General features: G+C 36.3%; 1 protein-coding gene across 4 annotated transcripts in view; it reads right to left on the reverse strand.

Moving 5' to 3' along the window:
• Positions 1–21,826, reverse strand: part of LOC132095226 (diacylglycerol kinase beta-like) — a 130,236-nt gene that overhangs the window by 50,068 nt on the left and 58,342 nt on the right. For all 4 annotated transcript variants that reach the window (XM_059500047.1, XM_059500049.1, XM_059500046.1 and 1 more), the window contains 13 exons: positions 20,573–20,824; positions 20,170–20,316; positions 12,379–12,428; positions 11,969–12,043; positions 11,752–11,871; positions 11,544–11,661; positions 10,199–10,287; positions 8,976–9,092; positions 8,338–8,436; positions 7,025–7,132; positions 6,853–6,926; positions 4,092–4,166; positions 332–417 (listed from right to left, as the gene is read on the reverse strand). In XM_059500047.1, the coding sequence (XP_059356030.1) occupies positions 332–417; positions 4,092–4,166; positions 6,853–6,926; positions 7,025–7,132; positions 8,338–8,436; positions 8,976–9,092; positions 10,199–10,287; positions 11,544–11,661; positions 11,752–11,871; positions 11,969–12,043; positions 12,379–12,428; positions 20,170–20,316; positions 20,573–20,824 (1,410 nt within the window). The remainder of the gene's footprint in view (positions 1–331; positions 418–4,091; positions 4,167–6,852; positions 6,927–7,024; positions 7,133–8,337; positions 8,437–8,975; positions 9,093–10,198; positions 10,288–11,543; positions 11,662–11,751; positions 11,872–11,968; positions 12,044–12,378; positions 12,429–20,169; positions 20,317–20,572; positions 20,825–21,826) is intronic.

The following is a 21,826-nucleotide window of genomic DNA, read 5'->3' on the forward strand; positions in this document are numbered from 1 at the left end:
AGATGCAAAATAGAAGGAAATATAAAGTGCAATCAAACTAGACGGTCAGTATAATATCCGTCTCTCAAATAAAGTTGTTTCCATTGGTCATATCATTAAAAACTAATCTTGAAAGATGAAAGTGATATTTAGCAAACTAGAAATCATTTTATTTTCCATACAGAGCAGCTGTAATGCTGTCGAGTGAGAAATCCCAATGCGAGACTGCGAGTTCATGATACTTCTGCATGTACCATATAAACTTCTACATTAGGCTGGTGGTCTATTAAGTTCATGTAACAATGTTAATTATTACATTTATGGAATACACTGATTGCTGATCTGTACTCACCAATATAATCCAAAATCCACCCCACTGATCCATCGCCTCCACAGGCCAGCACACGGAAATTGGGCACGTCTCGAAAAAAGTTGAGCCTGGGGGACATAAAAACATTGAGATGGTGCCTGTCATGTATTTGCATGAAAGCTTTCCTTGGTCTTATGATTAAAGTGATACTGTGAAGTGACAACACTGCAGCAAAGCAAAGCTACCCAAAAATCTACAGCATTCACACTATTCCCCAGTGGCAATGTACACTACAGTTTACTATTCAGTGCTTTATGTTTGATCTGAAGGATGTTACAGAAGATTTGTGTTGTTTTTATTCAGTATCATGGGAAAAAACTCTGCAAGTCAAACCCATTGAGTTGCCAAAACATCTTAACTGAAGGCTTTTTGGCACATTGTTTCTACACTTTTGACTGTTAAAGTCAAAGAGTCCCAAAACTTTGTTCACTTTTTATTTGTTTGTTAATCAGCCTAGAGCTATGAGACATACATTCAATTAATACAACTTGTGGTCTTGGCCATTAAAAAATAAAATAGACATGCATAGTATATATATATATATATATATATATATATATATATATATATATATATATATATTTGCACTTGAGCATTTGCACAGTGAAGCAGGACAGAGGCTGAAGAAGCTATCACCATCTGCTGGTTAGGAGCATGTACTGCAGCACAATGGTGACTGGGGAACATATCCTCCATATTGACACATGTGGGATCTACTCTAGCACTGAGCGTCACAAACAAGCAAAACAGTCACACAAGTGTGTGAAAAATTTATACTGTGTAACCTCTTTTGATAGGCTCTGACACTGCAGCATGTTTTATGTATGCAGGACAAGAGCAAAAGAGGAGAGTAAATGTGCAAATCCTTTTACCATGAAAACAGTCAATCAAGCAGTTCTGAGTTTTCATACCTTCTCAGGTTTATTGCTGTGGTGCTATGAAAATGCTCAAACTATGTCGACAACAACCACATCCTTGACATGGATGCCCACTGAAGTTCAATAGCTGAGTAACAGAAGTGGAACATGGCTGTGTGGTTCTGGACAGGGTTGACCTGGAATCGTGTTTCAGTCTGACTAAATGAGCTCTGTTCCAGATAAATTTGTAATGTACCAGTGCCAGTCTGTTTGAAATGACAACGTAGGCTGCTGTTGTAGAGAAACGGTTTGCGTAAACAATTCCTTCTCCAATGACACAGCCAACAGAGAACAGATACTTTAGTAATGTATGTGTTTTTCATATCAAGCTGTAAGAGTGGCTTCTTATGTGCAGACACTTAGCAAAAGAGCACACTTGTCTATTTTCATCTCTCCATCTTTTGATCCCTACTTAGACCCCTGAGTGTCAATCATCAGTTCAAATCCTACAAGTTTCTTCTGTGGAACACAATCCATGCAATCAAAGTCAATAATCACCAAAACTTTTTGGTGACTAAGATTCTTCAAAATATCTTCCTGTTTTCAACAAAGGGAATAAAGTCTGAGAGGTTTAGAATGACATGAAAGTGAGAAATTTATGACATAATTTTCATATTTAGGCAAATAAACCAGAACTATACAACAGCAGTACACGGACAGTTTAGAAAATAATTAGATTTATGTTCAAATAAAGTGAATTCAAAAATCTTAGTCAAACAGCAGTAAGGGATACATTTTAAACAGTACTGTTTATTTACTTTTTATTAAACAGTTCTGTTCAAAACTTTGGGGTCAGTGGGACTTTGTAATGCTTATCTCTCTTATGCTTACCAATGCTGCATTTGTTTGATCAAAAATACAGCAAAACTGTAATATTGGGATTATTACAATTTATAACAACTTCTTTTGTATTATTTTGAAATGGGAAAACTGAATTTGGAGACTTCTCGGATTCTTTTACAAATTCTTTTACAAATTGAATGTTCAAAATAATTTTTTAATATTAGTGACCCTTAACTTTTGATCAGTAGTGTTCTATTTAGTTGCTTTTCCCCCCTAATATAAATGTATAATGTTTGACTGAATTTTGGTTGCTTTTTCTCTTAAAATAAACCACAAGCAATGGCACAGTCGTTAGCAGGATATATTAAAATCTTCACATCAAAAAAGGCTGCCCTTGATCTTCATGCTTATAAATCATCTAAGTGCTTAAGGAAGAACAGTACATGTCCAAATTGTTCTCCATGAGTGAAATCAGCAATGTCACACAATCTCTCTCTCTCTCTCTCTCTCTCACTCTCAGTGGTCTCTTCAGGATGAGCAACACTCCAGTCGTGACTACAGATCACTGTGTGGTGGGAGGGGGATTTGGGACGGAAGGTTAGCCTGCTTTCCCGCGAAACGACCATTGCTTAGCTTTTGTTCTGTACTTCTCTCTCTCTCTCTCTCTCTCTCTCTCTCCTTTTCATGAATGAGAATCACTGTTGCACAACCGCAGGATGCTGAACAGAATGTACTCATGCGTTTTGAGTGGGTTTGTAGAATGTGTAACTGCATAAAAGTGGAACACTAAAGTGAAAGTGAGAGCTCATAGCAAATAAAAACCACAAATGAAAACTCTCTAACATCTAAACAGTGAGATAAATGGGAAACAAATTGAGTCTTCTGCTTCTCAGATGTTTCTGATGAGAAAAAAGTCAAGAAAGGATCTTAATGTCTCAAACTGTGCTCAGATTTGCTATAGATATAGCTTTAATATGTATGTACAATTCATGATGGAAAACCAGCAAACAGACCAATCTGACCATGCTGGGAGAACAATTTAGGCCAGCAAACCAACTAAGACTGGTTTAAGATATTAAGATGATTTCTTCCGAGTTCAAATGATCTCATCTGTGCCATCCTATATATATTTATCAATATCAATGTTATTATTAACTCAAACTATTTCTGTGCCACTCATCCACTGTATGGACAAACTACTGCAAAAAATGTTTTGTTAATCAAAATCAAATCAAATATAAAAATGTAACGTAAAAAACACATGAAAAATAGGAATATATTGTAGTCTTGACAACTGAAATCAGTTTAAGTTCAAAAGCACTAAAATTACTAAAAAGGAAAATAAAGAGATTAAATAGAAATAGAAATAATAATAATAATACAATTATAAAAAGTTAAAGTCATTTCAAAGTATAAATAGTGCACTAATATAAAATAATACTAACATTGTTCTTTTTAACATATTGCCTACAATGGTCTCATTTGCATTTATTCCGATTACATTTTTTAAAAAATTCAAACCTATGCCAATTTGGCACTCATAAAATAATATGTAAATATGAACCTCTTACAGTGACATTGTCAGATTTCACTGCTATGCTACTGCTGAAACTGATTTGGATGACCTTAAGTTGGTCTATTATTAAAGACAGGTGGGGTGCATGGGTGAAGAGGCTTTAGTAAAATGTAGTCGCTTATAGAGGAAGCCTCGTTGTGACTGACAGGCTCAGAAGAACATTCAGCGCTTGGATGAATACATTTACTCTGCAGGGGGCTGCTTGAGTCATAGTAAATGTCTTGTAGGTCTCTCAAAGTCAGCTCCACTTTGCAAGTGGTTCCACTCTCAGAATAGTTGATTGCAGGTTGGCTCACTTTATTGCAGGTTTGTAGAAGCAAAAAGACAAGAGAGAGAGGAAGCCATGCCAGAACAAAACAACAGTGAGAATGTCAAACTGTTTTTGAGCAATTCCCTGTCATGACTCAACATTTTTTATGCGCACATATCTCCCTTGGAATTTGATGGTGGCTTTTAGTAGTCTTACCCCACCATGGGTCCTCCTCGATCCAAACTGTACACCTGTCTGGGGTTAAGCAGGTACTGGAATTTCCGCAGCACCCTGATGAAGACAGATGAGAGCAGAAAAGCATTAAAAGACACATAGAGAAATGACATTTTTAAACGTAATCACTGTGAACTTCACAATATGATAAAAGGCTTAAAGGAATAATTCAACCAATTCTGCCATTATTTATCAACCCTCTTGTCATTCCAAGCCCAAATGACTTTCCTTCTTTCATTGAACACAAATGTTTAATTTCTGAAGAATATTCTGGTCAATCTGTATGAAATTATTATAAAATAACACTATAAAATATTGTATGTGACCCAGGACCACAAAACCAGTCTTAAGTGTCAATTTTTCGAAATTGAGATTTATACATCATGTGAAAGCTTGTTAAACATGCTTTCCATTATTATATGATTTGTTAGGATAGGACAATATTTGGCAGAGATACAACTATTTGAAAAACTGGAATCTGAGGGTGCAAAAAAATCTAAACACTGAGTCAAGTCAAGTCACCTTTATTTATATAGCGCTTTAAACAAAATACATTGCGTCAAAGCAACTGAACAACATTCATTAGGAAAACAGTGTGTCAATAATGCAAAATGATAGTTAAAGGCAGTTCAACATTGAATTCAGTGATGTCATCTCTGTTCAGTTAAATAGTGTCTGTGCATTTATTTGCAATCAAGTCAACGATATCGCTGTAGATGAAGTGTCCCCAACTAATCAAGCCAGAGGCAGCAGCAGCAAGGAACCGAAACTCCATCGGTGACAGAATGGAAAAAAAAAACCTTGGGAGACACCAGGGTTTTCTCAGGGAAACCTGAGAAAATCACCTTTAAGTTTTTTTGGCTATTGCTAAAAATATAGCCCAGCGACTTAAGTCTGGTTTTGTGCTCCAGGGTCACATATATGCTATTATTGATAGAAAATTTTGACATAAATCTCATCTCTTCTTAGTACCATCTTGAGAGAAGTTCAATGCTATTCCCACCTCAATTAATCCAACAAATAATCAACAGATTGTTTGTTGCAGTTCTATGTTGGAACAACATGAGGCTGAGTAAATGATGACAGAATGTTCTATTTTGTTTGAACTGTTCCTTGAAAAGACAGACTGACAAACATATGGAGGAATGATATTCTTAAAACGTCATAATTCCATTATCATAAAAGGCCACACAAACCTCGGAATCAATGAAGTCAAGCAAGACAGAAACACACATACACAGATTGCACACTGTTGCAGCAGTGCTCCTCAATAACCTTGAAAAAATAAAATGATTACTGAGGGCTCTGCAATGTCCTTCACTTCTAACTCTGTTAGCTACTCTGCCCCTTTAGTATGCAAAGACACAGAGAGAGGAAGAGAAATAAGAGCGAGAGAGAAAAAAGACGGGCTTTTAGTTTGAGGTGCGTCACAAGCTATGCTTTTATGTGGGGGTGATAATTTGAGCACTTATCAACACTGAAGAATTCATTCATTCCCTATGTAAAAGAACAAAAGAACGCAGTCAACTGTCAAGCCCGACCAATGAGCTTTCAGTGCGCCGTTCAGGGGGAATATGGTGGAAATATACACTCGGTACAGTCATGGCAGTAGCCAGGATTTGAAAATTAGTGGGGGGTGGGGGGGCTCACTATTCATCCAACAATACATATTACTGTTATAATTTTCATTAATAATCATTGCTGTATAGGTGATAACTTTGTCTAGTGCTCTTATGAATGTTTTTAGCATGACTTTGTGAATGACATAGCATAAACTTCTTCATGGCTAGTGTTTGCAGGCTATTTCATTTCATTCTGTAACCTAGCACTGAGAATGTGTCTGACAGATAATATCATGATATGTCATATCCTGTCAGCAATAACATGTCCATTGGCTTTTTTGATTACTGTCAGTTTAGTGTCTGCCAGATACTGCTATTAAAACAAACAAAAAAATAAAAATAAACCAAAATCTTTTGTAAATAAGATAAGATAAATATATTGCTGACCCTAAACAGCAATTTCCCGATTTATTAACTTTCTAAAGTGTCAAATTAAGTGGAAAAGACGAGTCCAAAAGCGAATCGGAATGATCATTTTCAAACAATGGACCCTAACATTCTTGCAAACTGTCTAAACTGAATTATACATGTCATGCAGACATTCATATGAGGAGTTTTAAACAGCAAACTAGTCATTCAGAGAACATATTTTATTTTTGAACATGAACATTTTCAACACGAGGACCCTTACAGCTGGCTATGGGCCTGGGTACAGTATGATTCAACGATGACCACTCTGTTCCTTTGTTTGCATCAAGAACCACCAAAATGGTCTTTCTTTTTTGGGTCCAGTGCAGTTATCGCGTCTTTGTTTGAGCGCATGTCTAATAATGGAGGATAATCGGTCAATTAATGGTATTTAAAACTGTGTTGCCATGGTGATGCCTGCACAAAATCCCAAAACCTGTCTCCCGGAGGACGTTGGGTGGGTGGGTGAGAGCTGAAACAACACCCACATTCTTCCTCCTTAAACAGCTTTACTGTCTCCTGCTAGCTTTGATGGTATTTAGGACACTGCCCGTAAGCGAGAAAAAGAGTGGGACTTTTGTTAAACATGTCTATGCAGATTCGACTGACTTCAGATGGTTTGACAAACCTCCTCATTGGAACCGTTACAGCAGTACAAGGTCGGAGAATATGAAAAATGATGATGCAACAGTTTGAGCTTCAAAGACTTTTACCTCTCTCCCTGCCGACCGCCACTTTTAGGATTAACCAGCACGAGGAGGGGGTGCGTCCCAGGCAGAGGGGTGATCTTAAAAAGCAGAAACGGAGAAAAAGTTATGGACACACACATATAGTACATGTGCTGCACAGATTTGCATCGCCAGAGGGAGTCTGCTGAGGACTAACCTGCAGTGCCTGACCGTCACCGGTGAACTTGAAGCACTGGCCGGTGTCCTCAGGGCTGGCGCTGGGGGATGATTCTCCTTCACCTCTTTTGACGGCAGAATGACGGTCCTACAGATATACAGACATTACAGTGAACATCAACAAACAGAGACAGAGTGAGACAAATGTTCATCTGAGATAAAAATGACAAGAAAAATGCAATTTCAGAATCTGTCTCACTTTATTACATTTCTCTTTAACTTAGGAGAAATGGATGTTTTAGCATTTAGCATTAAACTGAACAAAAATGACAGTGAAGACATTAATGTTATATGAAAAAAATAATATTTCTATTAGATAATCTACTTCAGAATGAATTCTGTTAATTTTAACTTTCTGTTCATCAAGTAATCCGGCAAAAAGTATCATGGGAATTATTTAGTGAAGTCATTTGTAACTGTAATGGAACTACTTAACTTTTATTTTATTTATTAATTTTTTAAAACCGTATCCAGTAAATGCAGCCTTTGCGAACACAAGAGCCTTATTTCAAAAACAAAATAATCTTACCGACTCCAGTCCAAACTTGTTAGAGAATTACCTTGATTATTGTGTCATACTTATTGAAAATACAGTATACAAGGTTTTACTGGAATCATTTGATCTTGAATACTATTTACTTATATTAATAAAAAAAAAAACAGTGAACATCCTTTAATTTTGTAATGCAAATTCACAATCAGTAGGAAAAAAATGGTTAATTTATTAACACTGTCACAATATCCAAAATACATCAAAATATTTTTTCATTATGTATGTATAGATAGATTATAGAAAATATATTTAACAAATATTTATCCTTCCTTGTAGATGTAATAACTGGCTAAAATCAATGACTACTTCTTTTTTTTATTCAAGTGACAGACATTTCAAAACATTGATTTTTAAATAAATATTAAAAGATTTGGAAACCATGGCAGCATGCAGGAGAAATGTTCTCTTCTTTCTGATGGTTATGTCATGTGCACATGCAACCATCCAGGTGTGTGATGGATGTTTGTTCAACCTACATTAATCATACATCAGTTTTCTTAACACTTATCAACAATAAGGGTTGTGTATAACTCTATCTAGAAATGACTTGCATTGTGCCTACAATATCCAGTTATAAATATAATGAGTATGTACAGTATTCTCTGTAGTATAGACATTGGTCCCAGTAGAGAGGAGGCCTATTAAAGAATTCGTCCAGGTCCTACCTATTCAAAATGGTCTTGGGACTCTTGCATTTTAGCATATCAAAAAAAGAGTGCAGTGGGAGAGACTGAACTCACCAGAACAACAGGGCAGATGTACGACGGCAGAAGTGTGTGATCTTTTAATGGCCCACCATCACATTCAGGCTTTACATTAGACGCACACTTGTTATGGAGCTGGAAAACATATAAATATAGATGAGTGGTGGAGAAAGACACATCAACGGACTGGATCTTCTGTGACTTGTTTTATCCTCACTAATCTGACCTTGTAAGAAGACATTAAATGGTAGAAACAAAGAGCAAAGCAGGATCTGGACTTGATATTAAATTAGTTGCAGGTTTAGAGTTGAAACTGTCAGGAGATATGGTTCAGAAAGCCTATGAGTTATATGCAGTAGCACATAATGTGATAATAAAAATCATTATGCAGAGAAAAAAGCTTTTGAATGGGTGTTAAGTGCTGACACTTATCTTTATTAGGGTTATTTTAAAACAAATTGGCCACGTCCACTAAATGGCGTGAAAGTTTGGTGAAGATCACCACCGAGTGGTGTGAAGAAGTATTACATTAGAAAACTAGGCTACAACTGAATTAAACTGAGATAAAACATAAAAAATCAGAAAAACATACAAAAATTGTCTTTGCACAAGGCATCGTTTAAAAAAATCACAATGAAAGTTTTAGACTCTAACTGGCTACAGTAAATACTCACAGTGATTTGACACCAAACACAGTGAAGGCCTGTTAGACCTTGATAGCACTTGATACTGCGGTGACATTTGTCACATTTTGTTGGGGAGTTGCCCTCCATCCAAACATGCTGCATAGCCTAGAGAGACATTAAACAGAGACTCATTATTTATTCTAGTTGTGAAATCCTCGAACACCCCATCTATACATGACTGAAATTATTATCCTACTCTGTTGTGCATTTATAAGGCATTTGCACAAGAATTCTATCACTATCTACAATATTATTTTACTTTTCTGACTAAAACAATCACATCACATATCAAGTGTGGAAGAATACACAGGATATTATCAAAGAAATAATAATTACCAGTGTCGTAATGTACTAAAATACAAAAAATGTTTAAGATAATCATAAGTTATCATACGCATAAAATTATTATTATTATTTTTTGGTTGGTCATAGCTTTCAAAATGATCCTTTAGGAAGGGTCTAAAAAAGTACATTTTCTTTCAGTCTAACTAATGTTAAAAACTAAAAATGAAAAGTACAACATTTAGTAAGTGAGATGAAGGTAAGACTTAAGAAGTAACTCACAGCACATTACTTTGAATTTGATAGTTTGTAATATCTTTACACAAGCTAATTCTTAATAAACACATTAAGCATGATATTTTCACTGTTCAATGCAATTGTATTGTTTTTGTCCACTAAAAGTACACTCCACATCACTTAATACACTCTGTGAAATCATAATCAAATTTTTTTAATGCAGTGCCTTCCATCTCTGCAATAGTTACTGCATGGGCCGCACAAGTTTCAAAGAGGTGCTCAGTGACTGCTGTGTGATCTCAGTCTTTCCCCTCTACTTTTCAGTACAGAAAAAATAAGACTTATACACAGGAAGTTCTCATAGCCTTTCTGACATGTCCATAGAACATTACTTTGAGGTTAAACCAAGAGTTATGGGTCTGAGAAGTTGCCTTGGGTGAAAACTGAGCTGGACTGCGGTCAGTGGATAAAATAATCATAACACGAGTCTTTGACTAATAATAGAACACTGTGTTTGCTAGAACTATGAGCTCTGTACCAAACACATCAACCTGGGACTCCTGGTTTCACAAAAATGAAAAATGTGTCTGATAAAATGATTGCTTCTGGCCTTACTGTAAATTACTCCTTAGAGAAATACTCAGTTTAAACACAGTGATTCATTTGTAAGCGTATGTTGTTTATGCACTCACATTGGTGTGTCTGCGGGACTTGGCGTAGGTGCTAATGCAAGGAGCAATGTCTTTGGACACACATCGCTCGTGGACTGTGTACTTGCATACTGCCAAACAAAAGACAGGACTGTGAGAGACGGACTATGGGAGATTGAAGGGAAACATTTTAAAACAGAAAACTACACAGAGACAGACGGATAGGTAGTTAGAAAGATAGAAAAACAGACAGACAGATGAGAGATAACAGACAGATAGAAAGACACAATGAAAGCCAAAGCAACAAGGGCATATAATTAAATACAATGACAGATAGTTAGAACAACAGATGGCTAGACAGAATGACATACAGATACAGAGATCGAAAACACAAACAGAATCACAGAAACCAGTCATAAAAAATTTAATTTACTGTATAATATCACAGAATTTGACAAAGTGCATGTGATGCTCGCTGTGTTTTCAGCCTCTGCTGCCTCAATGTATGAGTAAATGAACACATGAACATAATCTATGAAACTGCTCTGAGAGTCATTCATTAGTATTTATTTTTTCTTGTGAGAACAACTATTGTTATATCAGGTAAACAGAAAAAAATAAAGGTCTTCACAACAACCTTTTAAAATAAAAGTTTTGTTCAACTTGAAGAAACTGTGACAGAAATATATTTTTAATATAATGATAGTACATTTCTACTAATGAAATTATTAAAACAATATTTTTAAGGAATATTTTACAGTCAAAATTATTTACCAGCATTTATTTACCATAAAAATGTAAATACACAGCATCATATTTCTGAAAAAAGAAAAAGAAAAAAAATACCAAAAATAGTTTTTGTCAGTAATTATTGGTTGTGATTATTACAATTTAATTAAACCATTCAAATAGAATCCAGAAAATTATGGAAAACTGAATTCTGGAAAAAAAAAACATTTCCTAGGGCCTTAAAACTTTCATTCTTGGTTAAACTCATAATAATTTGCTGTTAAATTGTTTAAGTTTCATGATTTCAATTCATTAGATATGCTTTTTCTTTAATAAAGTTAAATTTAGCCATTAAAACTGAAAAAATTAAAAAATTGAATCCATAAAAAATAAAACAGAAAATCATAATATGGGAAAAAATAAAATGGATTTCATAGGGCCTAGGGCCTAGATGACAGAGACTGACAAAACAACAGACTGACAGAACAACATATAGAAATGTAGTTAGACTACAGATTGAACAATAGATGGCTAGACAGAATGACAGTATATAAGGTTATATAAGGTATAAGGCAGATAAATAGAATGACTGACAAAACAACACAGACAGATGGACAGAACAATAGATAGAGAGACAGGCAGACAGACAGATACTCACGTGAGCAGCAAAGGCCCTGTTTTCTTACTCCTAACAACATAGTGTGGCAGTAATTACAGTATGCTGGCTTGTTGAAATGCTTCAGTCTCCATACATGCTGCCCATCTTCCTGTACATTCTGAATGTACGTAAAAGAAGAACAGGAATTAAGATACTACATTTTAATGTATTGTTTCCTCTTTTTAAATCACAATTAGTTTCTCCTCACCGTCCCCATTCCCAGCAGGACCAGGAGTGGTATGGTGGTCATTCCTCCTCTGATCCACTCCTCTAATGTGACCGTTCCATCCCGGTCATAATCAATCTCCTCCATCATCTCCTTCAGAATCTACAATATAAGACACAATAAGATAAGGTACAATAAGATATAGATTTCACTATGCAAGTTGGGATTGCCTGGTGGAAACATTTAAAGTGATGCATACTGGTTGTAGTTCTGTAGAGTCCCATTCTAGATACTCAGCTACATGGACCATCTGGTTTATGATGCGGTCAAGCTCCTAAATCGACAGATATAATTGCTTAAGATATTAAACACTATAAAGCATACAGTTTTCAAAATTACTTTTTACGAAGCCTGGTATTTAATGTTCTCTGCAACTACCAGTTCAACGTTTCCAAAAAACAACAAAAAAAAAGATCAGTAGTACTGTGTTTCATCCAAATGAAATGTGCTCTAACTCTGTGTATGTTGTATTAAACTTGTATGTAACCCTAACATTAAACTGTGCAGTACTGTGTAGAGTGCATCATTAACCCCTTGTTGTATACAGCACCAATCTAACCACAAAGTCAAATTCAAAATGACACACTATAATGGAGATTTCAGACTTACTGAGCTGTCCAGAAGACCATTGCCATCTGTGTCGTACAGCCTGAACATGACTTTAGGGCGAGAGAAGTAAAAGATAAGAGACTGCATCTTTTTGTAGTGTAGCAAACATTTGTCAAGTACAGACCCCATGATAGCACCTGGAGCTCAGGTTATGAAAAGGCAGACTGAGGCAGCTAGTGAGGATTAGCTTTGGGCACAAATAACTTCCTATGCTAAAGAAAGCTTGGCTATGCTAACTCCATGGTAAATAAGGACAAGAGCAGGGATCAGTCCTTACAGAACAAGAGAAAGAGATTCTAGAAGTCTCCTGTCACTCTCACTATGTGTAAGTCAGAAGTCAAGTAAAATGTAGAACTGACAAAGGTGTTGCTGGGTGTACTACATGTAAATACAGACTTATTTTTACATAACAGACTAATTATTTATAGCTACAGATTTTTTTTTTTATTAAAAAAAAAAAATTATCTATTATTAAAATTTATTATAAAAATTATCTATTTCTAATTAATAGAAATGAAACATTCGATTTATCAACTAATCCTGAAATAACAAATGTATCCCGGTTTCCACAAAAATATTAAGCAGCACAACATTGATAATCAGACATTTTTCTTAAACAGCAAATATTAGAATGATTTCTGAAGGATCACGTGACACTGACAACTGCAGTAATGGGAGCTTTGCCATCACATAGGCTACAGTTAATGAAATGAAATTGACGAGAATGAGTGTTAGTGACTAATACTGTGCTTTCTGTGGTTGGCACGTATGGTTTGGAGACATAGTTTTAAAAATTACTTAATATACAGTACAGACCAAAAGTTTGGACACACCTTCTCATTCAAAGTTTTCTTTACTTTCATGACTATGAAAATTGTAGAGTCAAACTGAAGGCATCAAAACTATGAATTAACACATGTGGAATTATATACATAACAAAAAAGTGTGAAACAACTGAAAATACATCATATTCTAGGTTCTTCAAAGTAGCCACCTTTTGCTTTGATTACTGCTTTGCACACTCTTTGCATTCTCTTGATGAGCTTCAAGAGGTAGTCACCTGAAATGGTTTTCACTTCACAGGTGTGCCCTGTCAGGTTTAATAAGTGTGATTTCTTGCCTTATAAATGGGTTTGGGACCATCAGTTGTGTTGTGGACTGCGCGCTCATTCAGACACGACCGCGGCGGAAGACAGCTGATCTGTGACTGGAGTGTGCATGGTAGGAAGTGGAGTAGAATCCGGTAGCGATCCGGAAATGGAGGACGAAAATTTTGGCGCGGAAGGTGGAGATAGTGAATGGAGTACAGTAGGAAATCGGAAAAGGAAGAAAAATAGAAGAAATGAATCGGAAACTGAAAGTGAGAATGGATTACACGTGACAAGGGGAAGGAAAGAAGAGTTTAAGGTATTGTTGAAATTAGATGCTGGATCTTTCAGTGTCATTAATCCACTGAAATTATCTAAAGTGATTAAGGAAAAAATAGGACTAGTTGAAAGTGTGAAGAAGTTGAGGGATGGTAGATTGATTATATATTGTAAGGACGGTAGACAACAGAAAAAGGCTCTAGAAATTAAAACGATCATGGGACAGGGTGTGAATTGTTCAGTTCAAGAAGAAAAGAAATGGGTTAAAGGAGTAATTACAGGGATCCCTACTGATGTAACAGAGGAAAAGATTAAGAAAGGTCTTACGGGAGGCGCAGTAATTGGTGTGAAAAGACTTAAATGTAATAGAAACAATGAAAGGGGAGATAGTCTATCAGTGATGATTCAGTTTGATGAGGATAAGCTGCCAAGTAAAGTCTTTTTAGGATTTATGAGTTTCTCGGTTAGGCTTTACGTACCCCCTCCATTAAGATGCTACAAATGCCAAAAGTTTGGACATGTAGCGGCTGTATGCAGAGGTAAACAAAGGTGTGCGAGATGCGGTGGAGAGCATGAATATGGCAAATGCGAGCAAGGAGTTGATCCCAAGTGTTGTAATTGCGGAGGGGAGCATAGTGCGGGGTATGGAGGATGTGAGGTGAGGAAAAATGCAGCTCAAGTGCAAAATGTAAGAATAAAGGAAGGATTGTCATATTCGGAGGCGGTGAAGAAAGTAGGAAATACTTTGGAATCAGGGGATAAAGGTAAAGGAATTCCTCAACAAAAGATGGAAACGGCTCAGGGAAAAACTAAAGAGAGCTTTGGGATTAAGAATAATGTGGCATTTGTAACCTTTATAGCTGAAGTGGTGAATTGTTCTGCGCAAACAGAAAGCCGGACTGAAAGAATCAGAATAATAATAAAAGCAGCTGAAAAATATCTAGAGATTGAGGGGATTTCTGTGGAAATGATTAATGAAAAATTAAAGATGCAGTTAACAAATACGCAAGCAGGATGTGGTGGTTCATAATGGTGCTTTTAATATTCCAGTGGAATGCGAGAAGCTTAATTGCTAATGGACAAGAGTTTAAAAAATTCATCTCTGATCTGGATAAAAGACCAGATATTATATGTATACAGGAGACATGGTTTAAACCTCAGTTAAATTTTGTTTTGCAAGGGTATCAACTAATTAGGAAAGATAGGAAAAACTGTAATGGAGGTGGGGTAGCAATATTTATAAAACAAGGGGTGGGATACAGGAATGTAGAAGTGAGTGAGGATCAAGAGGCGTTGATGATGGAAGTATGGGAAGGGAATCAAAGTATAAAAATAATTAATTTTTATAATCCATGTGAAAAGCTATGTAAGAATGCAGTGGAAAAAATAAGAGGTAATACTAGTCAGAAGGTAGTATGGTGTGGTGATTTTAACGCACATAATACATTATGGGGGAGTGTTAAAACAGATTATAATGGGTTAATAGTGGAAGAAATGCTGGATTGGGGACGGTTAGTATGTATTAATAATGGAAGTATAACAAGAATAGATGTGAGTAATGGGCGTAATTCAGCATTAGATATTACTCTGGTTTCAGAAGATCTAGCTAGAAAATGTGAATGGAGTGTAAGCAAGCAAAGTTCAATGGGAAGTGATCACTATCCAATATGGTGTCAAATTGGTGTGGATATTGTACAAACTGTGGTGGAGAGAATGCCAAGATGGAAATTTAAGGGAGCTAATTGGGAGCTTTTTAAAGAACTGTGTAATAACAATATGAACGAAATGGGAGAAATTGAAGAAATAGAAGAGTTAAGTATGAAAGTAATTAAAGTGTTAAGAAATACGGCAGAGGAAGTAATAGGAAAAACGAAAACTATAAGTAGAAGAAAAGCAGTCCCGTGGTGGAATGAAAAATGTAGTAAGGCAGTGAGGGAAAGAAATAAAGCAATGAAGAAAGCCAGAAAATCTGTATTGTTTACTGATTACATTATTTTTAAGAGAGCTCAGGCTATGGTTAGGAGAGAAATAAGAATAGCAAAAAGAATGTTCTGGAGAGAATATTGCAATAGAATAGGGGAAGACATTGAAATAAATGATGTTTGGAACATGATTAGGAAGATGGGAGGGATTCAGAGAAATATTAATATTCCAGTTTTAGTAGGACATGGGAAAATAGCGATAAAAGATAGTGATAAAGCAGAGATGTTAGTGGAAGCATTTGTAAAGGTGCATAGTAATGATAATATTACAGATAATATGAAGAAGTATAGGGAACAGAAAGTGAAAGAGAATGAGCATATATATGAAAAGAAGATTCCGTCAGGAAGTAGGTTAGACTCAACATTTACTTTATATGAGTTAAAGAGAGCACTTGTAGGGGTTAAACATACTTCCCCAGGAAAGGATGAAATCTGTTATGAGATGATTAAGCAATTGTCAGATGGATCATTGAATATAATTTTAAGACTTTTTAATAAAATTTGGGATTCAGGGAAGATTCCTGTGAGTTGGAAACATGGAGTAATAGTGCCAATCGCTAAACCTGGAAAAGACCATTCCCAGCCAGTTAGTTATAGACCAATTGCATTGACATCCAATTTATGCAAACTTATGGAACGGATGGTTATGAATAGGTTGACGTATGAAATGGAGAGTAAAGGTATGCTGTCAGCATGTCAAAGCGGATTTAGAAAAGGGCGAAATACGATGGATTCAATTCTGAGTTTGGAGGCGGAAATTCGAAAAGCTCAAGTTAATAAAGAAATGTTGGTGGGAGTCTTTTTCGATGTTGAAAAGGCTTATGATATGTTGTGGAAAGAAGGGCTGTTAATGAAATTGGAAAGTTTGGGAATTGAGGGAAAAATGTATAACTGGATTTCAAGTTTTTTGTTTGGAAGAACGATTCAAGTTAGAGTAGGGTCTGCATATTCTAGGATTCTCTCAATTGAGAATGGAACTCCCCAGGGAAGTGTGAGCAGCCCTATTCTTTTCAACTTAATGATTAATGATATATTTAGAAATATTGAGACTGGAATAGGAAGATCATTGTATGCAGACGACGGGGCATTGTGGAAAAGGGGGCGTAATAGGCTGTTTGTAGAGAATAAAATGCAAAAAGCAGTGAAGGAGGTGGAGAAATGGTCAAATAGTTGGGGTTTTCGATTTTCTGTGGTAAAAACACAAGTAATTTGTTTTTCAAATAAGAAAAATAATCCTATGTTAAATATTAAAATGTATGGTAATCAGCTGGAACAAGTCAATGTAGTGAGATTTCTGGGTATGTGGATGGATTATAAATTAAACTTTGGAGTTCATATTCAGAAATTGATAGAAAAGTGTAAAAAAGGAATAAATGTCTTAAGATGCTTGTCAGGTGCGGACTGGGGAGCAAGTTGCCAGTCACTGAAAAGAATTTATTATGCAGTGATCAGGTCAAATATAGACTATGGAAGTATGGTATACAGTTCTGCGAATAAAACTTTACTTAAAAAAATACAAGTAATACAAAATCAGGCATTGCGAATTTGTTGTGGAGCATTTAGATCTTCTCCGGTAGTATCATTACAAGTTGAATTAGGAGAATTATCATTGGAACAACGCAGACTTCAATTGAGGATGAGATACTGGTCTGGTGTATGTGGACATCTGGAAAGTCATCCAGTAAAAATACTTTTGAAGGAATGTTGGGAGTATGAATACAAAGAAATAGAAAGCTTTGGTTGGGTAGTAGGGAAGGAGGCAAATAGCTTGGGATTGAAAGAATATTTAATAGCCCCTTCTGTTCCTATACCAGCAATTCCCCCTTGGATGTATCCTATGCCATTAATTGACTTACAAATACATAAAGAAATAAATAAGCAAATAAGCATACCAACTAAGTTAGTAGTTGAACAGTATGTAAATCGAGAATATTATTCAGTATTACAGGTATTTACAGATGGGTCAAAGGATCCAGAGTCTTGTAGAACAGCAGCAGCAGTATTCATTCCTACATTTAATATAAAAATTGCAAAAAGAGTATCGGATCATGTGTCAGTATTTACTACTGAATTACTAGCTATCATATTAGCAATACAGTGGATTGAAGAAGTGCAACCATCAAGAATTGTGATATGTACGGATTCAATGGCTGCTCTCACTAGTCTTATGAGTGGAAAATCGGAATCTCGACAAGATTTAATATTTGAAGTTTTGCAAGGTTTATTTAGAGCAAGGCAGTTAGGGGTATTGGTATTCTTCCTCTGGGTGCCAGCACATGTGGGTGTGGATGGTAATGAGGAGGTAGATAAGTTGGCAAAGAAAGCATTAAAGCATCCACAAATAGAAATTAAGGTATCATTAAGTAAATCAGAAATCAAGAGGTTAATAGCAATTGAAATTAGTAAAAAATGGCAAAAGATATGGAATAATGACTCTAAAGGAAGACATCTTTATCAAATTCAGGAACGGGTTGGAAATGAGAGGAAAAGATATGGAAATAGGAAAAAAGATGTCATTATTACAAGGTTAAGAATTGGTCACACTGCATTAAATTATAGTCTTTATAAAATAGGGAAGCATGATACAGGAAAATGTGACAATTGCGGGGAGTTAGAAACAGTGCAGCATATTCTTTTAGAATGTGCTGCATATGAAAGGGAGAGACAACAGTTAAGTCAAGAGTTAGGAAGGATGGGAGTTGATACAATTTCAATTAAAGTATTACTAGGAAATGGAATAAGACAATCAAGAATTCATGAATTATTATTTAAATATCTAAATAAAACAGGAATAGTAAATAGAATTTAATTTTTTTTTTTTTTTTTTTTTTTTTTTTTTTTTTTTTTTTTTTTTTTTTTTTTTTTTTTTTTTTTCTCTCTCTTCCAAAGCCAAGTACACTCCACACTCCAGATCAGTAGGTGGCGGAAATGCACCATTTATGTTGGTCTGCCAAACCGCCATTAAACACTAGTAGTAGTAGTAGTAGTAGTTGTGTTGTGCAGAAGTCAGGTGGATACACAGCTGATAGTCCTACTGAATAGACTGTTAGAATTTGTATTATGGCAAGAAAAAAAGCAGCTAAGTACAGGAAAACGAGTGGCCATCATTACTTTAAGAAATGAAGGTCAGTCAGTCCGAAAAATTGGGAAAACTTTGAAAGTGTCCCCAAGTGCAGTCACAAAAACCATCAAGCGCTACAAAGAAACTGGCTCACATGCGGACCGCCCCAGGAAAGGAAGACCAAGAGTCACCTCTGCTGCGGAGGATAAGTTCATCCGAGTCACCAGCCTCAGAAATCGCAGGTTAACAGCAGCTCAGATTAGAGATCAGGTCAATGGCACACGGAGTTCTAGCAGCAGACACATCTCTAGAACAACTGTTAAGAGGAGACTGTGTGAATCAGGCCTTCATGGTAGAATATCTGCTAGGAAACCACTGCTAAAGAAAGGCAACAAGCAGAAGAGACTTATTTGGGCTAAAGAACACAAGGAATGGACATTAGACCAGTGGAAATATATGCTTTGGTCTGATGAGTCCAAATTTGAGATCTTTGGTTCCAACCACTGTGTCTTTGTGCGACGCAGAAAAGGTGAACGAATGGACTCTACATGCCTGGTTCCCACTGTGAAGCATGGAGGAGGAGGTGTGATGGTGTGGGGGTGCTTTGCTGGTGACACTGTTGGGGATTAATTCAAAATTGAAGGCATACAGAACCAGCATGGCTACCACAGCATCTTGCAGCGGCATGCTATTCCATCCGGTTTGCGTTTAGTTGGACCATTTATTTTTCAACAGGACAATGACCCCAAACACACCTCCAGGCTGTGTAAGGGCTATTTGACCAAGAAGGAGAGTGATGGGGTGCTGCGCCAGATGACCTGGCCTCCACAGTCACCGGACCTGAACCCAATCGAGATGGTTTAGGGGTGAGCTGGACCGCAGACAGAAGGCAAAAGGGCCAACAAGTGCTAAGCATCTCTGGGAACTCCTTCAAGACTGTTGGAAGACCATTTCAGGTGACTACCTCTTGAAGCTCATCAAGAGAATGCCAAGAGTGTGCAAAGCAGTAACCAAAGCAAAAGGTGGCTACTTTGAAGAACCTAGAATATGACATTTTCAGTTGTTTCACACTTTTTTGTTATGTATATAATTCCATATATAATTTCACATGTGTTAATTCATAGTTTTGATGCCTTCAGTGTGAATCTACAATTTTCATAGTCAAGAAAATAAAGAAAACTCTTTGAATGAGAAGGTGTGTCCAAACTTTTGGTCTGTACTGTATGTATGTATATATATATATAGAGAGAGAGATTTTTGTTTTTTTCTTTAGAAGAACTTTGGAAGAGTGGGAATTATTGATGATATGTTTTCTTAATGTAAATAAGACGGAGATTAAATTTAGGATTTTTTTACTTTTTTTTTTTTTTTTTTTACTTACACTCAAGTTTATCCTCTGGCGTCCCCCTCTCCAGCAGGGACAAGTAGCACACAATGTCTTTAAGGAAGACCACTTGGGGTGACGGAGATCCTTTTTGTGGAGAAGGACTCCTCCGGAGAGATGTACGATTTTCTGATTGATTATGCTCTGGAAGAATGTTCAATTATCATTTTTCAACTCAATTCAGTTTTATTTATAAAACACATTTAAAGTTGGCCAAAGTGCTGTACACTTATATGTATAATATATCAGTAATGACCCCCAGATATCACACCAAAATATTTGTGTGGGAGTAACCGGATTTTATAACAGGCAATATTACTTCATAAGACCCTTGTCAAGGATTACACGCGTTAAAAGGGGCAGTGAAGATCAAGGTTATCCCCTTGTTCATGACTCTGACCTGGGGAGAGGCGTGGGGAGTTGGTAGGTTTGGAGAGAGCCAAAGCATTGCTGCTGCTGCTCGCTGGGGGATTGGGCTGCGTGCCGGGTGAGCGGTGGGAGCCTCTGGGTGTGTGGCCCCCTGTGCCCGAGCGTTGTGAGGAGGAGCGGGAGGAGCAGGGTGGTGTGGTGGCCCCTGAGCCTGGAGTGATCCCAGCTGAGTTCTCTGGTGTATGTCGGCTCATTGCGCTCAAAATACTCTTCCCATTCATACCTACAAGGAAAAAAGCAACACAGGAAAATAGAGAGGAGAATAAAAGTGATGATCTGGAATGAGACAGGAAGAAACATAGGGTCTCATTTACTAACTGTGTGCACTCCCATATGTGTGTAAAACCTGTGCATGAACATTATTAACAAAAAAAAATCATTATTTATCAATAACTTTTCAATAAAAAATTTGTGAATATAGATATAATGTATTTAGATAGGTAGATAAACTGTAATATTGTGAAATATTATTACAATAAAAATGAATTTTCTACTTATAAAAAAGTTTTTTTTTTACTTTTCTTTTTTTTTTTTTTTTTTTTACAAAATGCAATTCTTTCCTGTGATAGAAATGCTGATTTTTTTAGCAGCCATAAGTGCAGTCTTCATGTCACATAATCAGAAAAGGATATTTATTAATGGTTAATATATTTGTGGGATACATGCATTTTAGGATTCTTTGATGACTATTAAGTTCAAAAGAACAACATTTCTTTAAAACAGAATGTTTTTGTAACAATGTAAAATCTTTTTTTTTTTTTTTTTAGATTTCAAGCAGACACATTATAAAAAACATATGGTCAGTGCTTTAATGTGTTCAGTTTGGGAAGTTTCGGAGACCACGACACATGGTAGAGATTTTTTAAACTTTGCACAAGGTACTAAGAAGGAAGCTGGCAGTACATCACGATTGTCACCACAGTCACACAGTGACTTGACACCATAGATATCTGTCACTGGTTGCTTTGTTTGATATCACAAGTAAATAAAAAGAGCTGCCAAGACAACATAACAACACCAGGTGAAGGAACACGTTTAAGTCACAGCCGTGACTCTGTGAGACTCTGTCTCTGTCCAATCAAATCACACCACACTTGTTGTGATACCTGTTATGGGTGCACAGGCCACTTCGGTCAGTATAGAGATGCCTGCATCAATAGACTTGGACTCTGCCGACACAGGGGTCAAAGTAAAGTGTAACAGGAGTAGAGCAAGACAGACAGAC

Source organism: Carassius carassius, chromosome 19 (genome assembly GCF_963082965.1).
Source record: "Carassius carassius chromosome 19, fCarCar2.1, whole genome shotgun sequence".
Taxonomy (NCBI): Eukaryota; Metazoa; Chordata; class Actinopteri; order Cypriniformes; family Cyprinidae; genus Carassius; species Carassius carassius.